The sequence below is a fragment of the Perissodus microlepis genome, chromosome 4 (genome assembly GCF_051167445.1).
Source record: "Perissodus microlepis isolate ML-2025 ecotype Zambia chromosome 4, ASM5116744v1, whole genome shotgun sequence".
NCBI classification, from domain to species: domain Eukaryota; kingdom Metazoa; phylum Chordata; class Actinopteri; order Cichliformes; family Cichlidae; genus Perissodus; species Perissodus microlepis.
The window spans coordinates 4,035,016-4,057,036 of record NC_140464.1 but is presented as its reverse complement, the minus strand read 5'-3'; the positions used below and the strand labels follow the sequence as shown (position 1 = coordinate 4,057,036).

The following is a 22,021-nucleotide window of genomic DNA, read 5'->3' as shown; positions in this document are numbered from 1 at the left end:
GACTGTGCATGCATGTGGATCCTGCTCAACACCCTGCACAAAGCACAAATGTGTAAACTAAAGATAAAACGTGCAAGAAAAATAGTCTAAAAGTTAACCCCTTAAAATGAAAAAAAGTATTTTATGGTTTATTAAATTCAGTTCAATTAAATGTTATTTATATAAAATTTATTAAGGTTCTGTTTTAAGGTGCTTATTGTAAGGTGAGACCTACTATAAGCAGCACTTGGCAAAGTAGGAAGGAAGAACTCGGTTTTAAGCTGCTGAAGAGACGAGACGTGAACGTGTTAGTGCTGTTCCAGGGACTTGTGGTTTAGACTTCCTCCTGACCCAGCCATCTTGTTTTCCCAGCTGCTCCGGACAATCAGCTGGCAGAGAGCTAACGCTGGCTAAGCTACCTTTGCCTGCACCGAGTACAGGGACCTGGCTAGCTACGGGATTTTCAAGGGTGTGGAGCCGGGTCTCCAGTTCAGCGAGTCTGGCCTCCAAAGCTGTAAACAGGTGACATTTATTACAAGTATCATTGTACTTGTAATAAACTTCTAAACTTCTTACACACAGAGCAGGAAGTTGTAGGAGGGACAGGTGTCCTGCAGGTTTTAGATGTCACCCTGGGTCAACACACCTGAATTAAACGATTAGCTCATTACCAGGCCTCTGGAGAACTTCAGGACATGCTGAGGAGGTAATCCGGCCCTTGAGGCCTGGAGTTGGACACCCCTGAGCTACACAAAACACCACCGTGCTTTTTAACAGGAACAGGAAGTGACATTGTACTGCAGATGTTAGAGTGAGATCTGATTGAAGATAGTCCACTTTAACGCAATTCAACAGGAGTGTTGCATTAATTGTTTTGAAATTGCAACCATTTGTAAAAAAAAATATTAGCCATTTCTTGGCCAGATGAAGCAGATTTAAAAACAAACAAAAATACAGAGATGATTCCAAGTGTTTAATTCGCAATTAGTAACTGTTCACTCAAACAGTCCACATCCAGGAATGCACTGTCCAGTTCAGGAATACCAAGTGGCCCGAGAGAGCGCAGAAGACTAAAAGATTTTCATCCGAGTATTAAACATCCTGGTTTTTCTTCTCACTGAAAAACTGCAGTTATTATTTGATTTAAGGTACACTGTTGTGGTAAAAAAAATTTAATCTGTCTTTGTCCAAATACTTGTGGACCTATCTGTGTATTTCTTTCCTAACCACAGCACGAAAGCACTTAATGAGGACTCGGGAAACGAGAGCCAAGAGAACGGCTTTAATGCCACGACAGATGTCAAGACGTGTTTGCTGAGCTCAAACTACAGCATCCTGACGACAGACCGTAAAGAGCTCATTTCAGATACCATGTGCTCGGTGTTATCACATGCAGATCATAAAAGACAGAACCATCAGTGATAAATATTACTTCATTACCAAGATTGTAATTTTTAAATTTAATTTTGTAAACTGAACTGAAGTGTTTGTTCTGTTCATTTATATTTTCTGCTCCTGCCGGAGAGCCGATCCAGTGTGACTCCTGCCTTTATTAAGGCCTTCTATGACTGAGCTCAAATTAAGTAATTATGATTTTAAAAACAGCAGCAGACAGCACTAACAGAAACTTAATGTCTCATAATCTTTATTTTTAAATAAACAACTTCATAAGAAGCTGATTTTATCACAGCAGCATAACCGTCAGCGGGTTTATCAGTCTGTCAGCAAAGGTTCAAAACACATCAAGAGGTTATGGTGTGAAATGGAAAACACATTTTGTAAGCATGTCTGCTGGGACGCTTTACCACCTTTCCTTTCGTAATATGTGGTCCAGTGTATCCTCTTTCAAAGCACTGGAGAACTGTTCCAGCTCATATTATTGCTCCCACGCACATACTTTCAGGTCACTTCACTCAGCTACAAACATTCCTGTGAAAAATTTACGTTTTGACTTCAGCTTATTTGTATCATAAGATTTTGCAGAACTAATTTGTTCTTTTTTTTTTGTTCAGATAAATGTAAAAGTTGATTCTTAATCCCAATAAAAACACTTCAAAGTAATACAAAAAAATGCAACGATGCACTGTCACAAAGCTGAAAACAACCATTTGTTCAGGGGGCTTTTTGGAAGTTGTGATGATTTCTATTTCCTAAGACTTCGATTCCCCTTTACCAGCAACGTCACGACTCCTCGCTCTTAATTTATTCAGCTGGGACTCTGCGACATCAGCTCGCTCCTCTGCCTCCTCCAGTTCATGTTGCGCTTTCCGAAACTTAGCCAAATGGATGCTGCTTTGTTCCTCCTGTGTTTCAGAGAGCCACAGTAAAGAAGAGTTTTGTCTGCATAACACGCCTGCATTTCTCACAGTGTTTAAGGATTTTCTCTCACCGCCTCCTCACACTGCCGCTTATATGCTTTCACTTTGAGCTGCAGCTTGTTGACCAGATCCTGCAGCCTCGCCGAGTTCTTCTTCTCCTCCTCACCCTGAAATCAAACAGAAGTGCTTCTCTCACATCTCTTTGAACATTTTCTCTCCTTCTCTGAGCAGCTTGTGAAATTTGCTTTGTTACGTAACAGACTTGTTACCTGATAAGTGAGCTCTTTAATCCTCCTTTCATATTTCCTCACACCTTTCGCGGCCTCCCCACTGTGTTTCTGTTCTGCCTCCAACTCATTTTCCAGCTCACGGACCTTAATAGAAATATATTTAGTTTAGATTTGTGCCTTAATTTCTCGGCATGTGTCGTTGCCCTCTGTCAGATCGTACTTTGGCTTCCAGCTTCTGAATCTCCTTCTTCCCTCCTTTAAGTGCCACCTGCTCGGCCTCATCCAGACGCTGCTGCAGGTCTTTCACCGTGGCCTCCAGGTTCTTTTTCATCCTCTCCAAGTGAGCGCTGGTGTCCTGCTCCTTCTTCAGCTCCTCAGCCATCATGGCAGCCTGCATGCAAATGTGAACTGTGAAATTTTAATCCAGCCTCAAAGTCCAGCAGCCCTCATTCAAGTGACAGCGCAGTTAATTGATTTGAGGAGGAGACTGACATCCGTGATGGCTTTCTTGGCCTTCTCGTCTGCGCTCCTCGCCTCCTGCGCGGTCTCCTCCATCTCCGACTGCAGCTGAGCCAAATCAGCTTCCATTTTCCTCTTAGAGTTCACGAGACTGGTGTTCTGGTCATTAAACAACATTGAAATATGACATTGAAAGAAGTCTTTGGGTCCCTTACATTAGTGAAAGCGTCAAAATTAAAGAGAGAAATGAAGAGAAAAGTAGCTGAAAATCTGAACTTTAACGCATCATCTGTAAAACCCAGAGGAGGTAGTTCGATCCATAATTTCCTAAATCAAACTGCCGATGTTTTGTGTGTTTGTTACACAGCGCTGACATAAAATCAGATTTTATTGGGCAGTTGGTTTAAATAGAGCTTATTTTCAACTATTTTATACACAGAAAGACTGCAAATAAAAGTTATTTTTACTATTGATTAAGTCCAGTTCTCTGAAAATCCCACAAATCATCTAGACTTAAGATTTCATAAATAAAGAGCCATATATTTTGTCATTATCTTCTCAGATGTGAAAACCAAACACACAATATTCAGAAGCTGCACATACACTAACAAATGGACTCACCTGAGAGTGCAGCAGCTGAACACGCTCGCTGACCTCCATCAGCTCCTGCTCAGCGAGCTTTCGACTTCTGTCACACTGCTCCAGCGACGCCCTCAGCTCCTCGTTCTCCGCCATCATAAGATTGTTGCGGCGTTCTATGATAGCTAGCTCCTCTTTTAGGTCCTCCTGACGTTGGAGGGCTTCATCCAGATGGACCTGGGTGTCCTGAGGATGGAGGCAGTAGTTCTGGGATTTTAAACATCATCCCAGAATTTTTAACCAGAACAGAAAAAGTTCCCACGCACCTTCAGCTGAGTCTGCAGATTTCTCAGTTGTTTGGTTGCCTCGGCTGCCTGCCTGTTGGCGTGACCCAGCTGTATTTCCATCTCGTTTAGATCCCCTTCCATCTTTTTCTTCATCCGGACAGCGTCGTTCCTGCTGCGCGTCTCTGCATCCAGCGTGATCTGCAGACAGTCCACCGTTCTCTGGTAATTCCTTTTTAGCTGGTCGATTTCTTCGTCTTTCTCTGCCACCTTCCTCTCCACCTCTGACTTGATCTGGTTCAGCTCCAGCTCAAGTTGCAGGATTTTGGCCTCCTCTTGTTCCAAGGAAGACTTCAGAGAGAGAAAACAGCAATTAGTGTTGTTGTTATTTTATAAAATGTTAAAGTTTGTTGGGGCGAAAAAATACCTCAGCTTCCTCGAGAGCCGCCTGGGTGTCTCTCTTCTCTTGTTCGGCGTGCTTTGTGGCTTTTTCCAGCTCACGGAGCATTTTGGTGGACTGTCCAACTTGCTCGGTGATATCTGTGATTTCCTCTAAAAGACACATCAACACACTTTATGTAAAACATTGACTGCAGCCTCTCAGAATCCAAACAGCAATTTATTTCCTGCAGAAGCCTTACGTTGAAGATTTTTATTGTCTCTTTTCATGCTCTCAAGGTGATCCAAGACTGCTTCGTATGAATTTTTCAGCTTGAAGAGTTCTGTGTTCAGTGCTCTGGACTCTCTCTGGGAGACTTCCAGATCTGATTGACTCTCCTCATACTTCTGTTTCCATTCAGCCAAAACCTGGCAGGAAGCAGCACATGTAATCAGTGTAGCCTTATGATGATACAAATGAGGACATGCTTCAAAACAGAAAGACCCACCTTGTCGAAATTCTTCTGTTTCTTGTCTAAGGTGGCATTTGCTGCGTTTGACCTTTCTAGCTCAACCATGAGATCCTCGAACTCTGCCTGCAGCCTCTGCTTGGTCTTCTCCAGCGATGCACACTTGACATTTGCTGCCTCTGTCATCTCCTCGGACTCCTGCAGCCGCTGGACCAGCTTCTTCCTTTGAACCGAACATAAACTGCGTTAAAGCAGAAGAAGCCCATCAGCACTGACCCGAGATACACACTGTGAGGTTTTTTACTTTGCCTCCTCGAGCTCCTCGGTGCGCTGGATGGCATCTGTCTCGTATTTATGTCTCCACTGAGCCACGTCACTGTTCACCTTGGACAGGCAGCGCTGCAGCTCAGCTTTGGCCTCTTGCTCCTCCTCGTACTGCTCTCTTAAGAGCTCGCAGTCGTGACGAGATGACTGCAAACTGTGAGCCAAGGTGTTTTTTGCCTAAAGAAATTTAAAAACATACACAAAAAAACTGCTTCATGCCTTTTAAAACTGCTTCACAGAGATGCAGTAACAAATTTTTTTGCTCTCTGGGAACAAAAGGAACAAGCTGTGACTACAGCTGTGAATCACACTGAGTCATGACTGCAGGCAACTTTTATATTTAATATTTATGGAGCAACATTTGAATTCCTTTGAAGTCTGATTTTGGTCTCCCGACTCTAGCTGCTAAATGTTCACCAGCTAATCTCTAACATGGCTCTATTTTTCATCCTGAGCAGGTGCGGTACAGATGCTTTTTAAAGGTTTCTCTCTGAATGGAGCCGTGAGAAACAGCAAGACAGAAACAACAAAACGAGGAGCGGAAACTGGCTGTGAAGCTTTATCAAGCTGACTTCAGATTCTGTTTTTTCTCAGATCCAATTATGAAGTCACTCACAAAGATCTCACAAAGTTGGGGACACAATAATGTGACAGAACAGCTGCTAGATTTTACTCTAAACCAGTGCTTCTCAAAGTGTGTGGTGCACCCCACTGGTGGGGCGCAGAGTTCTGACAGGTGGGGTGCAAATATCCACATCCGCTGAAAAGCTGCAGGCGCGTGTATAAGTCGACAGCTGCAATAAAGAAGTGTACTGAAAAGTGTGAACATGTGGTCGGGTCTGTCGTGCATCGATTACAGTGGTGCCGAAACCCAGGATTGGGGCTCGAGAGACTGAACCACATGTTTGCACTCTTCAGTACACTTCTTTTCAGCTACAGCCTACACACATCAACAACAACAACAGGTCCTAGTTCATTCTGTTTTAAGCCGGCAAGGCAGATGCTGCTCAGGTGTGTCCGCCTCCCCTGCAGCCACGCCCCAGACCACGCCCCGCCACAGCTCTGCAGTCAAAAACAGGCTCACTGCAGCCAATAAGAGTGAATAGTATTAAACTCTCACTAAATTATATATTTTTCATCTCTGTTCACAAGTTTCTGAATTTTCTTTTTTTTTTTTTTTATAAGACTAAGACTGAACTGTATTTTTCCATGTTTGGCAAAGTTCACATTCTGTTTAAATTGTTGCTTTTTTGAAGAAGTGGCGCAGACTAATGAAGCAGTCTAGTGACAAAAGTTACAAATAGTTGTTTGAAATGAAAGGTTTTTTTTATAACAACAATTACTGAAGGATTCATTGAGAATGAGTTTCTAAATAAAGTCACAGCTCAGCTTTTCTGTCATTGCTTTGTTTAGATGGGGCATGAAAATATTTCTTCCTGCCATGAGGAGTCGCCCCCTGCTGGTCATTAAAAATCATTCAGATCAATCATGGCTATTTCTTATAATTCAGAATATACTGCCCTCTTTGGGCTAAATGTAAAAATGCACCTTCTTTACACATTCAGAATATATTAATAAACTTATTTGTTTTTTTCTTCTGGCTTTTACATGTTTGACAAATATGTTAATCACAGCTTTACAGCTTTTTGTATTGTACACAGAGAAGACAGTGATAAATGTCTGATAAATTACTGACCTGTCTTGGAAAGAGTCAGTCGAGGTATTGCAGTCATGGACTGCAAAATTAGTCTGCATGCATCAAACGTTTATTTACGGTCACATGGTTTGGCTCCAATGAACTAAAAGATTCCTAAAATCTTTGATGTCTGTGGCCAAAACATCCAGTTCAGTCAGTCATTGTTTCCTAATGCAGATAGATATGAAAAAAAAGCTAATAAACTGCTAAATCATCATAGCTGATGGTTTTGAGATTGAATTTCTCATATCCGTTCACAAGAGATTAGTAAGAACTCTAAATCCTTGCTGTGACTAGATATCAATCTTTGTTGTGCCTTTCAGACCTTGATTTCTTCATCCAAAAGTCTCTTCATCTCTTCAATTTTGTGACCGGCTGCAGTCTTCCCTCTGTTCACCTGGAACAGAATGGACTCTTTTTCTTCCAGCAGACGGGTAAGTTCACCTGTCCAGGACAAAAAGAATAAAAACTTACGTATCTGAGCATCTAAAATGTTCTTTTTATCCTTTTTTAATTAAAAACCTACCATTTTCTGTCTGCAGTCGAGCACTCAGGGTAGTGTAATCACTAAGAGACCTCTGGGCTTCATCTGCTTTGGTCTTGTATTCATTCATTTGATCTTCAAGGCTCCTGCACTGTTTCTCCACATTAGCCTGAAACATAGAGCTCTGGTTATAATAGAAGAGTAGATTTTAGAAAAAAGTCCCCTCTGCAGACAGATGTTTACCTTGCTTTTCAGAACAGTCTCCATACTCCTTGCCATGTCATCGATTTCCATCTTCATCTCGCTCTTTTCTTTCTCCAGTTTCTGCTTGACCCTTTGAAGGTTTTCTATCTGATCGCCGAGCTCCACAACGCTGTCCGCCTGCTTCTTGCGTAAAGCAACAGCGATGGATTCATGCTGCAGGGTGGACTCTTCCAGTTCGTGGCGCAGTCTCTGAATCTCAGCCTCGCGCTTCTTGTTGAGCTCGGCCTGAGCGGCGGAGGCTCCTCCGGCCTCTTCCAGCCTCTCGGTGATCTCCTCCAGCTCTCTGGACACGTCAGACCTCTGCTTCTCCACTTTGGCCCGACCTGCACGCTCAGCTTCGATTTCCTCTTCCAGTTCTTCAGTGCGAGCCTACAATTTGAACACATGAAACTGGTATCATAACGCTGACCATCAAGTGCTCGATACTTTGAGACTGCTACAATTACATAAACACCTGAAGCTCTTTAATCTTCTTTTGAAGCTGAGTGCTAAGAGCTTGTTCGTCTTCAATTTTGCTCTGCAGGCTGCTGATTTCAAAGTCCTTCCTGAGAAGAGAATGATATCAGGTTCAGATAATATTTAACTCCATTTATAAGATCAAAGTTTCACTGTATATAAAAGATGGATGGAGCCATCATTCCCATGTTGTTTTTTCAAACCTTGGTAAGTGTGGGATGGTGCTGAATATTAATGTAATTTAATGAAAATTTAAAGAGTATTGCTATTAGTTTTTTTTGTTTTATTTTATTAGTATTTAAACCTTGTTGTGTTGCCATAAAGTCCTGTTGTTTCCACCTGTGTGTGTTTTCCTTCACTTTGTGCGTCTGTGACGATTCTGTGATCTTGTCGATTGTCTGGATTTTTGTCCTTTTGAACTCTTCCTGCTTGTATTGAAAAGCACTTTTTGTTCATTACTACATCTGCTGCTTTGCTACCTGCTGTGTGGGCTCAATACAACAAGGTGGTGTGATTAGCTGACATTTCAAACAGGAAACAAGGATAGTTGGATGTGGATTCACTCTGGTTTAGGAGGTAAAACAGCAAAAGGTCAGCTTTAGATAAAAAGGAATAAAAAGCTTTTGTCTGGACGGACACTGCTGAACAGAATGTTCTTGAGTTTAGGAGGTAAAAGCTCGGATTCATTGCTTGGCGAAATCTTTTTTTTAGTAATCTATTTATTAACTCACTTTTTCAGTTGTTCCTCCGCCTGCAGCTTTTCATTCTCCAGGTCCATGATGGTTTCCTGGGACAGCTTCAGATCTCCCTCTAGTTTCCTTCTGGATCTCTCCAAGTCGGCACGCAACTTCTTCTCCTGCTCCACCAGCCCCTCCAACTGCAGGATGTTTACATCAATCACTAAGTCTGCAGCTAACATTACAAGTTTAAGTGATGGCTTCAGCTTAAGAAGCACTGAGCCTTTTATACTTACATCATCAATTTGTTGCTCCAGCTTAGTCTTTGTCTTTATTAGAGAACTGACTCTGTCCTCCTCTGCCTGGAGGTCGTCTAAAGTCTGCTGGTGCACCTCCTGCAAAGCTTTCGTCTCCTTTGAAGACTTCAACAGGTTTTCCTCAAGAGTCGTTAACTCCTCGATCAAATTCTTAACCTAAGGAGAGAACTTTGTTAAAAACAAAAGCTTTAAAAGTTCAGACAACAGAAATCATCAGAGGCACCTTATTTTCAGTGGCATATTTCTCCTTCTCCACTTTGGTGATGGTAAGTTCCAGGTCGTCTATGTCCCGTTTGAGCTCAGAACATTCGTCCTCCAGTTTCCTCTTCTGGGCGGTGATTTCAGCGTTGATCTCCTCCTCTTCCTCCAGCCTCTCGGAGAATTCTTTGGCTTTGGCTTCCAGGTGGATCTTGCTCTTTATCAAGCCTTCACACCTTTCCTCAGCATCGCACAGGTTCTCCCTCTCCTGAGGAACCGGGACACAATGACTGTTATAGTGCAGTAAATTTTTAATTTAACCTCGGTTGATAGTTATTCTTTTTCTAAAGTTTGGACACATATTCATATTTCATGTTTTTGCACAGGGATCTGTTTGGAATCTTCTATTTTCCTTTAAGGATAGCTGCGCTGCCTGCTGACGGTGCAGAAGCCAACCATTTCCCTTTCTCTGTGATGGTATAAAGAAAACTTTTAAATGGAATACTACAAGCTATTTCCTTTGTCTGTCTTCATGTCGGCGGAGCTGAAGCAGACGTTAGAGGAAGTGTTCAGACGTATGTTCAGGAAGTGATCAGGATGCATTCAAAATGCTCAGTCACAGTGATCTGGATGAGCTCTGAGTCAGATCCAAACTGTGTGTTGATTCAAATCAACGATGAATTCCCTCATAAAGTTATATGGAAGCAGCTGGCAGTCAATAATCAGGCCACAGAAATGTTCCAGTGATGTGTTTGTGCAGTCCCTCCACATTTCATTTCTTCAAAGTGCTCAGATTAACATCCTGTCAGGTCATTTTCTTATTATTTAACACTTCCTTAATAAACTGAAGATTATTTCTGCACAGGGGTCAGTCTCGTGTTACCACATTGTCCATTCACTGTCGCTCCCAGCAGGTCTTTTTCTCGTTTTTCTCTTTAGTGGTTTCTTAACAGCATGGAGGAAACATTCACGCTTCCTTCAACAGCTGCTCGAACTCTAGGAAGCGCTGACATGAGCTCTAATTTCAGACGATGGTGATTCTAATGGCGTTATTCTGCACAGCAGAGAGATCTTGCTCTTCGTTTCCTCGAGCATCACAGCCTGCGTAGGTGAACTCACAGTACTTACATAAATCATGTACTGACTGACCTTCATGTCTGAATAAAAGATAGACCAGCATTTTCTTTACATCACTTGTTCTTGCATTAATAGAGATTACCACAGTAGTAGCAGTGGGCTTTTTCTGTGCACCAACACCAGAAACCTTTGACTCAAATCTTAATATGTTGTAACGCTGTTATAAGCGTTATTTGCTTTAAGTTTAACATCATGGTCGGTCTGCTTTCTTCTTATTTTAAGTTTGTTTTCCTCCAGTTTCCCTGCAGTGATCAATTATACTAGTTCTTATCTTACCTCATTATTGATCATCTTTTAATTTAATCTGATCTTCAAATCAGGCAGAACAAAATCAATACAAACAGACCACTTTGTCCCACTCAGGGCTGAGTGTTTACATACTGCTTGTATTTGAAGGTAAAGGTCATTCTTCTCCTGCACGAGCATGACCATCTTCTCTTCCAGCTCCTTCCTCCTGGCCTCCGACTTTGCCAACTCCTCTCTGAGTCGAGCAAACTCCTCCTTCATGGTCTGCATCTCCTTCTCAGCCTCTGCACTTCGTAACAGAGGCTTTATCTTGAAGAAGAGCTTCATCCAAGGCCAGTTCTTCACATTCATGAATGAACGAATGTTGTACTGGATGATGTAAACGGCCTCTCTACAGAGTGAAAAAGCAAAACAATGAAGAATTTGTTAAGGTTCTTTTTAAGGTTTATCTAAGTTATTCCTCACTTTTTCACTAGCTACAATGTCAGAGTAGCTTAAAAAATGAAAGGGAAAAAAAATGAAGGGAAGCAGAGTAAAAATGAGAAATTATCTTGGCATTTTTAATGTGGGACAAAGACCACGACTGCAATTACAATCATAATTAATGACAGTTTAGAAGAAATAGTCTCCTTTGTTACCATAAAGGACGCAGTTATAAAATAGCCTGTGTTCAATCCCATCTAACTTTCTCTGTCTTTCATTCGCCTAATTTTCCATAAATTTTACATCCACTAATCCAAAAGAAAAAAAAATGTGCCAGACCTTTTCTTCATCATCTCCTTTAACCTCAGCCTGGTGACGTAACCTCTGGCTACAGCCTGGATTCGAGTCATCAGCACAGCTAGACGCTCATCCCGCATCTCCTCCAGAAGACCCAAAAGGCCGGCTTTGAAAAACACCTGCAAGTTGAAAAAGATAAGTCAAATTTCTCTTCAGTTTCAAATTATCCATCCATTCTCTTCTGCGTATCCTTGTCAGGATGACGTGGGGGCTGGAGCCCAGCCAGCTGTCTTAGGGCGAGAGATAGGGTACGCCCTAGACAGGTTGCCAGTCTGTCGCAGGGCTAACACACAGAGACAGATAACCATTTGCACCTATGGGCAATTTAGAGTTTCCAATTAACCTAACCCCACTAACTGCATGTCTTTGGAATGTGGGAGGAAGCCGGATTACCCAGAGAGAACCCACGCAAACACAGATAGGCCCCGGCCTGATGGTCGAATTGAACTCAGGACCTTCTGTGGGGCATCATTGTGCTGCCTGCTAGCAATTTCAAATTATTTTAGCTGAAATATTATATAATATATATATTTTCAAACATACCTTTGTGTATCCGAATCTATACTGGGTGTGGTCCACGTCAATGGACGACAGCAGCTTCTCGGAGGCCTTCTTGCTGTCAATAAACTGGCCCTCGGGGATCGCGCTGGCATTCAGAATCCTGTATCTGTCACACACGTGTGGAGGTTTAGTCTAAAACTCGAGGCAGTTCTTCAAACAAATTACATGTTACCTTTGCCTGAAATCTCCATACAGAATCCTGCTGGGGAATCCCTTCCTGCAGATCCGGATACCTTCCAGCACTCCGTTACATCGCAGCTGATGAAGGACCAGATGGTGATCCATGATTCCTACAACAGATAGAGGTAACTTTTCCCCACAGGGTAACTTCAGTTCAAATGTTTTTCTTTATTTGTTGTCTATTCCTGTTTGTTTTACCTGGTATCTTGGTCTCATTTGGGATGATGCATCTGACAAAGTGTGGATGTGTTGACCTGAGGTTGGCCATTAGTTTGTTCAGGTTCTCCTGCAACACATCATGCTTTCAGTCAGATGGACTGATGATAACATGTGCCGCACCAGTGTACCAGCACGTGTGATGTGACAATAAAAGTGATTTGATTTGATAACATTATAACACCACAGAAATCACATTAACAGTAGATGTTACCTGCTGGTTTTTGGAATCATTATTCTCGAGCTTTGACTGTAGCATTGTTACTAGATATGACAACTTTTAGATCGCATGATGGAGCGCTCAAGTGTAAGACAATGTTAGCAAGCTTGGTTGGCCGGTTGCTTCCATAAACTGTGTGAGTGCAATGCAGAGAATCAGATGCTCGTCAGTGAGAAACACGAAAAGTCACTGAATCTGGATCACAGAGTTCCTGGGATATTATAATATTAGTATAATAAGCCACACTCTCTGAATGGCACTAAGTAAGATGGTCATCTTTATATTTTAATGTCTGATAAAAAGAAACTTTGTGTTGAGCTTATAAACTGCTGGCAGTAGATTAATATTTATTGTACAGACACAGTTTTGTCAGTTAACTTGACACAACACAAATGTGTGATTCACAAAGTGTCAAACTGCTTTTAACACTCAGTTAATTTCAATATAAATAGACAGTAGCTAAGGTGACGCATTAAAGCAGATATTTCTTTCACGCAGGAGCAAAACTCTGAGGCAAGTTCCCAAATAAACATTATCACGAGGAACTGTTTTATTAATTTTTTGGACCCCTAGTTTATCCAAGATAAATAAATTGGATGAACTGAGGTCTCATGTCACAATGGCTCGTCGAAAAAAACAAACAACTATAGCTTCTTGGCTTTCTTTTTTTTCCCTATTCATTTTTGTGCTATAATCTATTTTATGGTTCAAACGTGAGCAGTTAATTAGTCTCATTTATCTAGAGCTGTCTGGGAATTTGGGAAACTTCAGACCACTAATCTGTAGTGACAGAGAGCCCGGTGAGGTGGAGGTAAACTCTGGAAAGAAGAGGAATGAGAGTCAGTAGAAACAAGATAAAATACATGTGGAAAGGTGAAGATGCAGTGAAAGTAGAGTCAAAGCACTGGAGAGTGCACAAAACAGGTAAGGAAGAGAGGACAGGCAGGGTGGGTGGAGACGAGTGTCAGGGGTGCCTTTGTGAGAGCAGCAAGAGTGAAAAGAAAGGTTTAAAAGATGGTGGTGAGACCTGCTGTGATGAATGATTTAGAGACGGTGGCACTGACAAAAAGACAGGAGGTGGAGCTGAAGATGTTCAGATCTTGATTAGGAATGAGCAGGATGGACAGGATTAGAAGATTAGTGGATGTGTTGGAGAAGGGATGTTGATGATGGAGCTGCCAGAAGAGGAAGACCACAGAGAAGATTCATGGATGCAGTGAAGGAGGAAGATAGGGTGAGGTGAACAGAGATGATCTGCTGTGGTGACCTCTAAATGGAGCAGACGAAAAAAGGAGGAGGAAGGACTTGAAATCTATTATCTGGTGAGTCTTCTTCTATGTGTCCTTAAATGTTACATTTTTATAAATTTATGCAAAACAACAAAAACAAATGATTTATTCAGGGAATGTATAGAAGACCAGACAAGCTTTCAAGCTTGTCCCTCCTCACAAATATCAACCAGTTGTATTATTTCTTTATCAATATTTGATGGACAAAGAAGAAACTATTACAACTATAACTACTGCTCCAGTTCTTAATACAGAAAAACTGTGTCATGTAAGTTTATTTTGAAAAACTTAAAAAGATTTACAGGTAAATAATAACTATGTCTTACCCTAAAGAGTGCAGAAACTGTCTGGAAGGAGGACCCCTTTTTCTTGTAGTTTTTCTTGTTCCTATCAGCAGCAGCTAAAAACCCCCACATGAGATAAATGGTGAAATCTTAATCTAATCTCAATCTCTCATCTGTGTTTGATGTCTAAAGAGCTGGCATACCATCAGCTGATGCATATGTGGCAAAGAGCTGGCAGAGCAGTTTGAGCGAAGCTTTCTGGTAAAGCTGCACCACGGTGTCGTTCAGCGGGTCCTTGTTTTTTTCCAGCCAGCCGCTGATGTTGTAGTCGACGGTGCCGGCGTAGTGCATGAGGGAGAAGTGGGCCTCTGCCTTTCCTTTGGATGGTTTGGGCTTCTGAAAGATGCTGTTCTTCCCCAAGTGCTGGTCGTACAGCTTGTTTTTGAAAGACCCGTCTGTGGCCTTCGGGAACATACACTCCTCTTCCAGAATGGAGAAAATGCCCATCGGCTGAGAGGCGGAAAAGATGATTAGTGTTTCATTCCTGTCTTCTACTCTTGATTTGAATATTTAAGGTAACAAAAAAGCAAACAAACCTTCTCAATGAGCTCAATGCACGCAGCTAAGTCCATGCCAAAGTCAATAAACTCCCATTCGATCCCTTCCTTTTTGTATTCCTCCTGCTCCAGCACAAACATGTGGTGGTTGAAAAACTGTTGGAGCTTCTCGTTGGTAAAGTTGATGCACAGCTGCTCCAGGCTGTTTATCTGCGTCAAACAGAAACGTTTCACCCATCAAACAATCAGAAATATTTTTAAAGGGATTTGATGTTTTTTCATCTCTGCAGGAATCCCCTTCACCTCAAAAATTTCAAACCCTGCGATATCCAGGACGCCAATGAAGTGCTGTCTGGGAAGTTTGGTGTCGAGCTGCTGGTTGATCCTCGTGACCATCCAGAGGAACAGCTTCTCGTACACGGCCTTCGATAAGGCGCCCACAGCATTGTTCACCTGAAAAATCAGACATCATTTTCACATTGTGTTCCCTTTAATAGCTCAGCTTGTACAGCGGACTGTAGGTGTGTAATAACAGGAATCGTTAGGTTGCTGGTTCAACTCCAGTTTGAAGGAGGTTTTGCAATGCTTTCTGTCTGTACTGATTCAAAGTAGGTTTAAAAATACTGGATGCTTACAGATGGGCTGTGGTTAGTGGGCGTTTTTAGCTGTGGAAACATCATGTACCTGCTGTGGAGTCTGGCCTTTGGTGACATATTCATTCCCAACCTTCACTCGAGGGCAACACAGAGCTTTCAGCAAATCAGCAGAGTTCAGACCCATCAGATAGGCAACTTTGTCCGCCACTGCAGGAGAGATAACACAGAGGGGAAGGTCAGTGGGAGAGTGTACCCTGCATTTTAGATGAAACTCGCTGTAGCCCCTTATGACCTTAGCCTGGATAAATGGTTAAGAAACAAGACAGATGGATAATGCAGGTCAGCAAAATGTCACATTAAAACTGATAATAATCATAAAAATATGAAGAATCAAAAACAAATGAAGCAAAATTTAAAAATAACCTCTATTTCAGCAAATTCACTTTTTGTGCGCTGTGTTCAGATGACTCTCGGGTGGAAACAGCAGCCTTGTTCATTTGCTCGAGATATGGCAGTGCCTCATGCTGCCAGCAGAACATTGCAAAGTAAGCAGTATTATAAGAGTGAAAGAAATAAGTGGAAGTGCCTGAGATCAAAGGCCTATTCTGAACAAAGGGGGCAAATTCAAGTGTCACATCACGCCTACATGAAGCTTTCAAAGCAGGAAATGCATAGACCTCTGAAACACTTTGTGGAAACTGATGATTCACCAACTAAAACTATTTTGAATTGACCAAAATCATAAACAGGCCCCTCTGTGTCACATATGCATCTATTTCAGTGTATTTAGCAGAGGTATAACGTGGAAATCTAAGGCTACAGTCACATTGGGGGAAACAGTAGTTGGAGACTGCAGTGACCATGTCAAGTCAACTTGTCAAGACAGCAATAAAATGGCAATAAGAGTCAGACTGTTATCAGTTTTGGAGATCAAGTTGGCACCTACATGCATCAGACAGTCCACGTGCGTTTCATTATTTGATGGAGCAGCCGAGTTGTGCTCATGGGCACAGACTGACTGAATATTTAGGTCTTTGCAGTCTGCGTTTATTAATTGGATGGCGGTTAATTGCAAACCTTGAGACTGACTGCAGCCAGTTCAGTTGGACTGAGACAAGTTGCTGCATACGGGGCAGCCTAAGCTGGTTGAAGGTGGTGTAGCTAAACTTCTTGGTGACCAGTTGGTGGCTGCAGCTACTTGCAACTGGTCCCAGATAGCAAAAAACATTGAATGCAATCACTCGCCAACCACCTTTTTTCTTCCTGGTTAAACAGGGATTGCCGTCCTAGTTTTGGTCAGCTGTGGGGCCCAAAAGTAAAAGCTGGAACAAAATTCACAGTGAAGCTGTAAAGTTGTCCCGCTGATGCCTGCTTTGGTTTTAAATTAGGGTGGAAGCACCACCTCAGACGTCTCACCCTCAGTGCCATCGGGCTCGGCCTGCTCCTCCCGCTGCTTCTGCTTGAACTTCATGTTCCCGTTGTGCATGACGGCACCCGTCAGCTTGTAGATGCCGACCTTTTCCTCAGTGCTAAAGCCCAGGATGTCAATGGCTCTCTGAAGAACAGACACAGACATGGGAACTGTGATCCCTTCTCTGAGTTTAGTGCCAATGTCATGATTTTAACCATTTAAATGTAATGATATGTTCAAATTAATAGTAATACATTTATGCATAATTATTTGCACATATAATTTAAGTAATAAAATTTAAAACCAACAAAAATCAAGTATTTCAAGTCTTTCATCTGATGTCAAAACATATCAGTAAAAATACTGTAATTAAGTGCATGGCTTCAGCCTGTATTCCACATTTCTGTGCATATTTTGCACTTACATCTGTGGCCATCAGCTCCTCTGCATCATTGATGCTCAGCACAGTGATTTCCCCCTGGCTGATAAAAGGGTAATCATAAGGATTGCTGGTTATCAGCAGCATCTCTGAAATGAGGCACAGAAAAATAGCTCATAGCTCTGTGCAGGAGCAGACGCCATGGAAACTGTGTCACAACCATTTAGAGCTCATTGATTGGTATATTCACCGATTAAATCAGGCTTCTTGTTTGACAAGATCTGATAGAAGATGTGATAGCTCCTCTCTGCAAGCAGCTGGAAAGTCACTCTGGATTTTTCCAAAAGGTCTGACAATCACCAGAAATAAAACACAAATCACAAAACTTGGACAGACAGCAGAATATTAATTATTCCAAAAAATATTCACAGTCACATTCAGGCCTCACGCTCTGTCAGACGTTTTGCAGCTATAAAGTTTAGATTTTGATCGAAAATGTATAAGAAGACCTTCATTAATTGACCTCAGGCATAAAACAAAATATATTTTAAAAAAAGGACTCTGGTCTGAAAAATAAAGGCAAAGAGGGCGCATTAATCCTGCGTTCTTTCCAATGACCACCAGGGGGCGACTTCTTTGCTTCCAGAAAGCAGTCCGATTATATGGAAGTCTATGGGGAGAAGGAGTCTAATGATTACTTGATGTATGACTTCAGTACCTTGAATGTGAGCTTATGATGTCAGTCACTGGTTTCAAGTCATATTTAAAACTACATGATGTTCATTTTGCTGTTATCAGGCCAATACCTTAAAGTTATTATAATGATTGATTTCAATTTTACTAGATTTTTCATCAGTTTTCAATCAACTTAGGCTTCTAACTGAGCAATTTATACAGCTAGATTGGACAGGTGTCCACTGCAGGTAGAGCTGATTTAGAAAATGTCTCCTGTGCTTCTGATTTCACTGTGACGTTGAGTGATTTTGGATGAGGAGGGCATTCCTATCACCTGTCCTCTGCACCGTCACACTCCTGATAAACAGCTGGGCACACTGTGTGGAAAACATAGATGTCTGTGAATAATCACCTATCATATTCTTTGGGGAGACAGTGAAAGCCAAAGCCTTAAACCAGAGGGTAATTTCACTGTGGCTATACCCATCTTTTGTATAAAGTCTGTCCCAACATTCGTGACAGAAAAGCTGCAGTTAATTATCATTATTATTAACTGTTAAAATGGGCACTTACAAGTTTCAATATCAGCTGATGCCAACTTCCCCTTTGTTCCGAAGTGGATGCGGATGAATTTTCCCTGGAAAAGTTTAACATATGAGCTGGGACACTATTTTGACCATTGGACGTCTCTGGTAATCAAGCTCTAAGCTAAACAAACTACATTTAAAGAAAAAAACAAAACAAAAGTTATTCTTAAAGCTCACATCACCTGATATAATCAGTTGGGGGTTTTTTGTCATTATAACAGCTGAATTTTCTTAGTATGATAGCATGATGTCAGCCTCAGCTGGTCTTAACTCACAAATCGAGACGAGTTGTCATTCCTCACAGTCTTGGCGTTCCCGAAAGCTTCCAGCAGAGGGTTAGCCTGGATGATTTGATCCTCCAGAGTCCCCTTCAGAAGAATAAAAAGACATTTCAAGTTCTTTTCATTTAAATTAAGGTAAAAGCTTTCAAATTTTCTGGTCATGTTTCATCTCTAGATAATTAGAAGATGAATTAATTGGACTGAACCTGCATTTTACTGCCCGGTTGTTCCTTCTTGCTTGACTCTCCCATTGCTGTGATTGTTGCAAAGTACTGGATTACTCGCTTTGTGTTGACTGTTTTCCCAGCACCAGATTCTCCACTGATAAAATGTGACATCGGACAAACGATGGGAATGAAATATACGCAGAACGCAAAAGTAAACAGCTAATAAAGTCATACTTACGTGATCAGGATAGACTGATTCTCTCGATCTGAAGAGAAGAAAGAAAGTGGATGATATCGGAGTTTGAGGGGCTGATGCATGTTTGTGGGGTTTTAGGCTTTGAACTGTTTTTAGGCTTTAAATAGAGTTTCATTTCACTATAATTTTTACTATATTTTATTCTAATTTTTAAAAAACAATATGGTTTAGTTATATAATAAATTGTCCCCTGTGCGTCTATTTAGGAAAGGAATGTATGAGTGAGAGATAAAAGTGCTTCAAGTCATGCAACATACAAATCTGTGCAAAATTCTTGAGCCAGCCAGCCTTCCTTTCTTTATATCTTACTTCCAAGGAGCCAGGCTTTGTTAAAGTGGTCTCGAGCAACAGTTCTCCTAGCTTTCTAAAGGTCTTTCACAGTTTGTCTTTGGAGACTGCATGCGTTTACACCCATTTTCAGTCCAGTCCTTGTACCTGACCATTTTCAGAGGGGTTTTTTTTTTGTTTGTTTGTTTGTTTTGTGTGTGTCAGGTTTGCAGGTCCTGCAGGTTTTAGACATGTCCTTGATCCAACACAGCTGATTTAAATGGCTTAATTACTTCCTCAACATGTTTTCTCCAGAGGCCTGGTAATGAACTAATCGTTTAATTCAGGTGTGTTCACCCAGGGTGAGCTCTAAAACCTGCAGGACTCCGGCCCTTGAGGCCTGGAGTTCCCCACCTCTGGTTTAAGGCATTGAACATTGACCAGTTAAACCAGGGGTGAGCAACTCCAGGCCTCGAGGGCCGGAGTCCTGCAGGTTTTAGATGTGTCCTTGATCCAACACAGCTGATTTAAATGGCTAAATTACCTCCTCAACATGTCCGAAGTTCTCCAGAGGCCCTCATCATTTGATTCAGGCGTGTCGATCCAGGGTAACATCTAAAACCTGCAGGACACCGGCCCTTGAGGCCTGATGTTCCAAATCCCTGATTTAAAGAAATAAGGGGTGGCTCAAGACTTTAGCACAGGACTGTAGTTCCACCTGAGAAGGTCGTAAGAAGCATGAGAGCTTCTTCTGTTCTTCCGCATACACACCGTTTGCTTCACATGCTGAAGATCGTGGAGGACTGTGTAACACGAAGCCTGAGCTGTCAGTGATTCCTGTTTATCTATTTTATGTTTGAAGTGAAACTAAAGCTGAATCACTAAAGTCTCTATTATAAGGTGACTGCTTTCATCTGCAGTTGTTGGAGAAGCGTGTTAATTAAGTTGCTCTACTATTTAGTTATCCTGTGTGCACAAGATAAATAACTTTTTCTCACAATATAATTAACTCGCGCACTTCTGATAATTAGATTTATTAACTGTGCACGACACAGAAACAGCTTACACCCCCTTTCACCTCAGGACTAATATTTGTTTTTCACAATAAAAGTATAACTAAAGAAATAAGTAAATACAAATTATTTTGTGCAAAATTGTAATTACATGTTGGACCTGGTAAAAGGTAAGAAAAAAATCATGTTAACAGGACTTTTTATGTATTTCTTAAAAGCTGTATGAGTATTGCTCTTTTTGCATATATGCCTATAATTTTGGTTATCTTTTTCATTTCATTGCATTTTGTTGTGAATTTTAGGATGTTTAATTTGCATTTTGTAAATATTGGATAGTACATCAAACTTTTTAAAGTAATTATGCTTTTAATTATCTAAAACTATACACAATTTTAATTGAACTGTTAATATAACTCAAAAAATGCATACAAACATGACGCTAGTCATGCCAATAACAATACTATGGGGCCAGACCTGTAAGCATGTACTGGTAAGCGTTGTCAGAGATGGAGAAGATGTGTGGGGGGGCCTCCTGGCGTTTCTTTCCTCTGTACCCGGCCACCACCTCTGGGTTGTAGACCGGCAGCCACTTGTAAGGGTTCACAGTCACACAGAAGAGCCCAGAATACGTCTGAATTAACAAGAAAAAAAACCCAGAATACAGACTGTTGGTATTGAATTAAAGTTAAAGATATTGTGAGTCACAGTTGTCCTTACATAAATCATCCAGGCAGCGTAGCGTTCCTTGAGGTTAAAAAGCACGGCGGGTTCGTGCAGATGCGTCAGCAGGGCCATGTCCTCTATCTTATCAAACTTGGGTGGGTTCATTGGCCGAATGTCATCCACATGCACTGTGACAACCTGAAGTACAATTTCAAAAAGATACATTGTAAAAAAATGACAGATAAAGACAGAAAAACAGATATAAGATGTCAGAAATAGTCAAATAATAGCTGGAATCTTTCACCTTTCCATCCTCAATCTCCACATTGACCTTAGTGCCATCCTGGCTTCTGATTTTTCCTTCGACATACTCCTGCTTCGGGTGAGGCACAAAAACGGCACTTTTGGCATCAAACGGCACATTCTGAGCTGCAATTCTCTCCCGCTCAGATTTACGCAGGTATGGGGCGGCCACCCCAAATACTTCCATGTCCGTGTCACTCATTTTGTTGAGCTGAGCGATAAGGATGAAAAAAGAGTTTAAAAGTGAACTGAAGATGACGAGAAATTTAAAAAATATGTTGCTTACCTGAGTCAGAATTTCCAAAGAATGCTTGAATCCCAGAAGTTTTAGAGCCTTTAAATCATAAAAAATGACTGTACTGTCTGTACTGTTGTTAATTTTCCAATGGTACACAACAGACACCTGACTAGACACCCTCACCAGACTTTGACAGCTTTTATAAGAGATGGTCGGGGGTTCTGCTTCACCTATATTTGGAGATCTGGCTCTCATGCCACCTTGGATGAGCAAGTATGTCCATTTTGTACTTCAAACTGTCTATATATAGGTGTATTGTGTCACTTTTAAACTGTTTCAATTGTAATCCTTCAGACTTTCCATTAAAAAGCAATGAATGGCATGGACAACAGCTTTGGAAGCTTACTGTCCCAACATGGCAGGCCTAATTTTCTGGGATCAGGGAAGATTAGCTCTGTTGGGGCTTCGCTAAAACTCTGGAGAGCAGAGCCTGTCACACACACCACTCTATTGGGGCAGCTGGGATAGGTGGGCAACATTAGCGCGTCGAGCATTTAACCACATTTCTTTAAAAGAAAACAATAGGTATTTTCTTTTTATTC

General features: G+C 41.5%; 1 protein-coding gene across 1 annotated transcript; it reads right to left on the bottom strand.

Annotated features, from left to right (window-relative positions):
- Positions 1 to 491: 491 nt before the first annotated feature.
- On the bottom strand, positions 492 to 21,475 carry LOC146388042 (myosin heavy chain, skeletal muscle, adult-like). The gene is made up of 38 exons (XM_084925134.1): positions 21,183 to 21,475; positions 20,933 to 21,076; positions 20,690 to 20,846; positions 18,918 to 18,945; positions 18,719 to 18,833; positions 18,507 to 18,599; positions 18,218 to 18,281; positions 17,220 to 17,318; positions 17,015 to 17,118; positions 16,596 to 16,734; positions 15,268 to 15,386; positions 14,887 to 15,036; positions 14,623 to 14,793; positions 14,230 to 14,536; positions 14,069 to 14,142; positions 12,216 to 12,303; positions 12,010 to 12,127; positions 11,820 to 11,943; positions 11,259 to 11,395; positions 10,632 to 10,887; positions 9,139 to 9,381; positions 8,895 to 9,071; positions 8,653 to 8,798; positions 7,920 to 8,010; positions 7,445 to 7,834; positions 7,244 to 7,370; positions 7,043 to 7,161; positions 5,002 to 5,198; positions 4,737 to 4,920; positions 4,491 to 4,656; positions 4,277 to 4,401; positions 3,892 to 4,200; positions 3,608 to 3,811; positions 3,020 to 3,145; positions 2,748 to 2,918; positions 2,567 to 2,671; positions 2,369 to 2,464; positions 492 to 2,282 (listed from the first exon to the last, which is right to left on the bottom strand). Exons 1-38 carry the CDS (start codon positions 21,381 to 21,383, stop codon positions 2,130 to 2,132), a joined length of 5,817 nt encoding a protein of 1,938 aa, XP_084781260.1. The 5' UTR covers positions 21,384 to 21,475; the 3' UTR covers positions 492 to 2,129.
- Between the last annotated feature and the right edge of the window lie 546 nt (positions 21,476 to 22,021).